At 41.5% G+C, this 5879-nt stretch overlaps 1 protein-coding gene across 1 annotated transcript; it reads left to right on the forward strand.

Moving 5' to 3' along the window:
- The first annotated feature begins 2236 nt into the window (after positions 1-2236).
- LOC107458855 (uncharacterized) lies at positions 2237-5113 on the forward strand. Its single transcript, XM_016077064.1, has 2 exons — positions 2237-3197; positions 3534-5113. Exons 1-2 carry the CDS (start codon positions 2237-2239, stop codon positions 5111-5113), a joined length of 2541 nt encoding a protein of 846 aa, XP_015932550.1.
- Positions 5114-5879: the final 766 nt, after the last annotated feature.

Below are 5879 nucleotides of genomic sequence, written 5' to 3' on the forward strand. Positions count from 1 at the left end.
GTCTAAGCTAATCAAGGATTCAAATTAAGGACATTATTATTTTCTGCTTAGAGTTAGTGATGAGCTAAAGTAAAGAACAAATGGGTAAAATAGGCTCAAATTGGTTTGCAAAGGATAATGGAAGGGTAAGGCCATATGGGTATGTAAGCTTAGTGAAACAAGACCTCAATCATATAAGTGCATGCATACATCAAACAATGGAAATATAGAATTAAGCAAGACAAAGATCACAATTTTAGAGAGAAAAATACACACTAAAACAAAATTTTGGTTGATAAAATGCAACCAATTCAAATAGGTGATAAACCCCATTTTGAGGGTTTATCTTGTGTTGGTTTCAGGGGTTTTATCAATGATTCCACACGCTTTCTATATGAAAATACAAGACTTTGTGTTCCTTTCCTAATTTTGCCCCATGGATGAAAACATGCTTATTTTGCACTAAAATAGATACATTTCTAATCTTCTCTTGGTGCCATTCGATGCCGTGACCTGTGTGTTAAGTGGTTTCAGAATATAGGGCAGGGATGGACCAGAAGAGAGAAGGAGGACGGGTGCAAAGGAAGGGAGCATGAGAATTGAGCTTTGGAAATTTCAGCATGGGCGCGTGCGCGGACTTGACGCGTCCGCGTGGATTGAGCAGCTAGAAGTCGAAGCCAAGAGCCAAGCCACGAGCTGGCTTGCGTAGTGGCTAGGCCATGATCTTCAATGGCGCGCACGCGTACATCACGCCTCCGCGCACATTACAAGATGCTTCGGTGGCGCGCACGCGTACATTGCGCGTGCGCGCCGATGTTTGAATATGATTTTTTTTAGAGCCACGTGACTTAGGCGTGGAGGCAGTTGGGAATCCCATTTTGGGGAAATACCTTGGCGGGAAAAGCTTAAGAAGACCAAAGGAACAAGGGTTAAGGACTTTTAGCTCATTTTCTAGATTTTAGATTTTTTTTGAGGGATAGTTAGTTACACTCTTGGAGAAGGAGAGAGAGATTCCAAGCTCTCACTAGGGTTCATCTTCATCCAATTTCTAAATTTTCAATCACTCTTTGGTGAGATTCATTGCAATTCTTAATTCACTTTGTTCATGTCATAGATCTTCTTCTCTAATCTCAAGTAGTACTTGTAATTGCTCAATTCTCATAGATCTAGGATTCAACTTTGTAGTTTTGGATTTTATCAATTCCTTGAGAATTTGATTTTCATTGTTGTTCTTTGATAATTGTTGTTAGTTCCTTGTGTTGCAATACTTTTAATTCTATTTTTCTTCTCATTTTTACTATGACTTTCATTCTTGCTCATCAAATGTTTGATAAAATGTCAACACTAGTTATGGAGTAGAAATTTCTTACTTGGCATAGGGTTTGGGCCATTAGAAGAAGTTGAATAGTTGTGTCAATTGTTGATTTGGAATTAGGGATTACTAATTGACTTGGAGTGCGCTAAAGCTAAATTTCCATAAGGTGAAGCTAGGACTTGTGACTCAAGTTGATTACTCTCATTTGACTTTCCTCTATGCCTAGGGGTTAACTAAATGAAGCAAGGCCTAATTGTTGTCATCATTGAAGGAACTATAAGGATAGAATCTCTAATGCCAACCCTAAGCCAAGTCTTTTAATGATTGATTGTTTGTTTCCTATTACTTTGCTAAAACCTTCAAAGAATCCTAACAAGGCTTTCTAATCAATAAGATGCACACTTTAGCAATTCCAAGGAAGGACGACTTGGGAGACTAGTACTCTCGGTTATAGATTGTAGGATTGTTTGGTGCGAAGTTTAAGTGTCGATTAGACTATACTCACGATCGTATTCATCATTGAATTCTAAATCGGCATGTTAAATTTCGTTTATCAAAATGGCGCCGTTGCCGGGGAATTTTTCTTAGTGTGCCATGTTATTGTTTGGAATAAGTGTGTGTATATATGTACATAGTTACATTTCATTGTAAATTGTTCAAGTGACTGACCCCTCATCGTTACCATGAATCTCATTTTCTCTTCATTGCATGACGCGTTCACAACCGAATCCGAGCTTAGTCCCCTTTGATCCGGAAATAGAACGAACTTTGTTTCATATTAGACAAGCTCGGAGGCGGCTAAAGTTTGGGAAAGGTGAAGAGGTTTTCACCACCTCAACCACCTTACTAAAAGTGAACATTGAACCGTCACTCAAGGAAGGCATTAGTCATACTTCCATCAATATCACTAACAACTCTTCTTTTGTTTTAGGTACTAACACCATGGATGCTCCGAGGAGAGTTACCATCAAGGAAGCAGGTGCACCAGATTATGTCCTTCAACCCCTTCATGTAACTCACCCCAACTTGAATGCAAACTTTGAATTGAAGACCGCTTTGATCAACCTCCTACCTAAGTTTCACGGGCTTCCCGCACAAGATCCTATTCGACATCTCAAGGACTTTCATCGTATATGCTCAACTACTAGACGGGAAGGATCCGATGAAGTTGCTATATGGTTGTTTGCTTTCCCTTTCTCTCTTGAGGACAAGGCTAAAGAATGGTTCTACACTCTATCTAGTGAAGTCACCTCCGATTGGGACTTACTTAGAAGAGGATTCTTGATTAAATTCTTGCCCCCGGAGAAGATGGATAGGCTAAGGAAGGAAATGTCTTTTATTGTGCAAGGTGAAACGGAACCCCTATACGAGTATTGGGAACGGTTTCGTAAGCTACTAGACGCATGCCCTAATCACATGATTGACACTCAAGTATTGCTTGGATACATATGTCAAGGGATGCGAGAGCAAGATAGAACTCTCTTGGACACCTCTAGCAATGGTTCTTTGTCCAAATATAAAACAGTGGAGGAGGCATGGCAACTTATCATTGACTTAGCCGAATCCAATCAACATATGAGACGAAGAGTCAACCGCCCAAGAACCGTGAATGAGGTATCAACTAGTAGTGAAACCACCGCTCTAACTCAATCCTTGAGCGAAATGACATCCATCTTGAGGCAACTCCAATTGAACCAACAACAACCACAACAACCTCAATCATACCAACAACACTCTCCACAACCTCAACAACACAACCAACAATTGGTTCCTCAAAAAGTGTTTGGCATTTGTTCTTGCTACTCCCACTACACGGATGAGTGCCCGAGCCTTCAAGAAGATAACACCTTGGCGGCTACCCATAATTTCTATGACCGCCCAAATCAAGGGTACTACCAAGGCGGTAATCCTAACCAAGGGCACCCTTATCAAGGAGGAAGCTACAATCAAGGAAGTGGATACCATAATCAAAATTGGAGAGACAATCATCAACAAGGGAATAGGGACAACAACAACAATGGAGGAGGTCAAAGATGGAGCAATAACTCACAAAATTTCTCACAAAACTGACCATACAACTCACAAAATCAACCATACAACCAACAAAACCCACAAAGAAACTACCAAACATACCAACCACCACATCAAAGACCACCACCCAACCAATCACAAACTCCTCAACTCACATATGCAACCACCCCCTCCAACCAAGACGAAACACTCCGAACCATCATCCAAGGCCAAAAGGAACTACAAAACACACTTGCTTCCGGTCTCACCGGCCTCACCTCTACACTACAAGCTCTTCTTGGATGCATGGATACACCATCAAATCCCACTCTTCAACCTCCAATCCAAAGCGTCATTCCCTCTCAACCTCAACCAAATCCTAAGGGGGGCATCAATGCCATCACCCTTAGATCCGGAACACAACTAAAAGAGAAGGAAGCAAAGGACTCAAATCCCATCACAACCACCCAAGAGGAGAAGAGAATAGATATAGAAGAGGTAGTGGAAGAGGAGACACCACAAGTCATAGTTGAGGATGAAGCCCAACCAACAAAGGAGACCCCCAAGGCCAAGAGAACATTGGAAGAAGAAATTGCTCAACCACTCCCATTTCCAACACTTGCAAAGAAAGCTAGAAAGCGCATAGAACTCGACCCCAAAATGGTAGAAATGTTCAAGAAAGTTGAGGTAACCATCCCCCTCTTTGATGCTATCCATCAAGTTCCTAGATATGCAAAATTCCTTAAAGATCTATGCATGAACAAGGATAGAATTCTTGAATTGGAAACCATCCCATTGGGGAGTTCTATTTCCGCTTTAATGGGAGCATTGCCCGAGAAGTGTGATGATCCGGGCCCTTGTATGGTCACTTGCACCGTTAATGGAGTTCAATTTATAGATTGTATGTGTGACCTCGGAGCATGTGTTAGCATCATGCCGCTCTCCGTCTACCGGGTATTGAAGTTGCCACCACTAAAAAGGTCGACGGCAAGATTTGTCCTAGCGGATAAAAGCATAATAACAGTGACGGGTGTTACGGAAGACGTATTGGTGAATATCAAAAGGTTGGTGTTTCCGATCGACTTCTATGTCCTTGAAATGCCATCAAGCGAGACCGAGAGAGCATCATCTATCCTACTTGGAAGACCATTTTTGAGAACTTCTAGATTTAAGCTAGATGCCTACTCGAGGACCTACTCATTTGAAATAGATGGGAGAATCGTAAGTTTCAGCCTAGAAGAAGCAATGAAGCATCCACCGGAGAATCACTCTCTATTTCGGTGTGACCCAATTGACAACATGGTTGCCGAAGTGCACCTTGCAAAGTTAGATGAGAAGTACATGATTGAAGAAGCAAATGAAGGTCCAAGCAAACTAAACACCACACACCATACAAACCATCCGAAAACTCAAACTTTAAAGAATGACAAAAAGATGGAATTGAAGCCACTACCACCCCACTTAAGGTACTCATATCTTGATGAAGCCCAAAAGCTCCCCGTGATAATTGCAAAAGAGTTAACTCTTCAACAAGAAGAAAAATTGCTAGATGTATTGAGGAAAAACAAAAGGGCAATTGGGTGGAGTTTGGCGGATCTAGTGGGAATAAGCCCCCAAGTATGCGAGCACCGCATATTTCTTAAAGAAGGAGCAAGACCGGTCCGACAACCTCAAAGGAGACTTAATCCAACCATTCTTGAGGTTGTGAAAAAAGAAGTCACTAAGCTACTTGAAGCGGACATCATCTATCCTATCTCGGATAGCGAGTGGGTAAGCCCGGTCCAAGTAGTGCCAAAGAAGTCCGGGTGACAACAATCAAAAACGAAAGTGGTGAACTTATAGCAACAAGAGTGCAAAATTCTTGGAGAGTATGCATAGACTACCGAAGGTTGAATGCGGCCACAAGAAAAGATCACTTCCCACTACCATTCATTGATCAAATGCTTGATCGATTAGCCGGTAAATCATATTATTGCTTTCTTGATGGTTACTCTGGATACTTCCAAATTCACATTGCTCTAGAGGACTAAGAAAAAAACCACATTTACTTGCCCCTTTGGAACGTATGCTTACAAGCGTATGCCATTTGGCCTATGCAATGCACCGACAACGTTTCAAAGATGCATGATGAGCTTATTTGCGGACTTTCTAGAGCAACGTATGGAAGTTTTCATGGACGACTTTAGTGTGTACGGTGATTCATTTGAGCATTGCTTAGGTAACCTTGAAAAAGTCTTAGAGAAATGCACCAAAACAAACCTTGTCTTAAATTTTGAAAAATATCATTTCATGGTCAAACAAGGCATTGTTTTGGGATACATAGTCTCAAAAGAAGGCATTTCCGTAGATCCGGCAAAAATAAATGTCATATCTAGTTTACCTTACCCCTCCTCCGAGAGGGAAGTCCGCTCTTTTCTTGGACATGCAGGATTCTACCGGAGATTCATCAAAGACTTTAGCAAGGTGGCCTTACCTCTCTCTCGACTACTACAAAAGGACACTGAATTTGAGCTGAGCAAGGAATATATGGAAGCATATGACAAACTTAAAGTAGCATTGACACAAGCTCCTATTG

Source organism: Arachis duranensis, chromosome 7 (assembly GCF_000817695.3).
Source record: "Arachis duranensis cultivar V14167 chromosome 7, aradu.V14167.gnm2.J7QH, whole genome shotgun sequence".
NCBI classification, from domain to species: Eukaryota; Viridiplantae; Streptophyta; class Magnoliopsida; order Fabales; family Fabaceae; genus Arachis; species Arachis duranensis.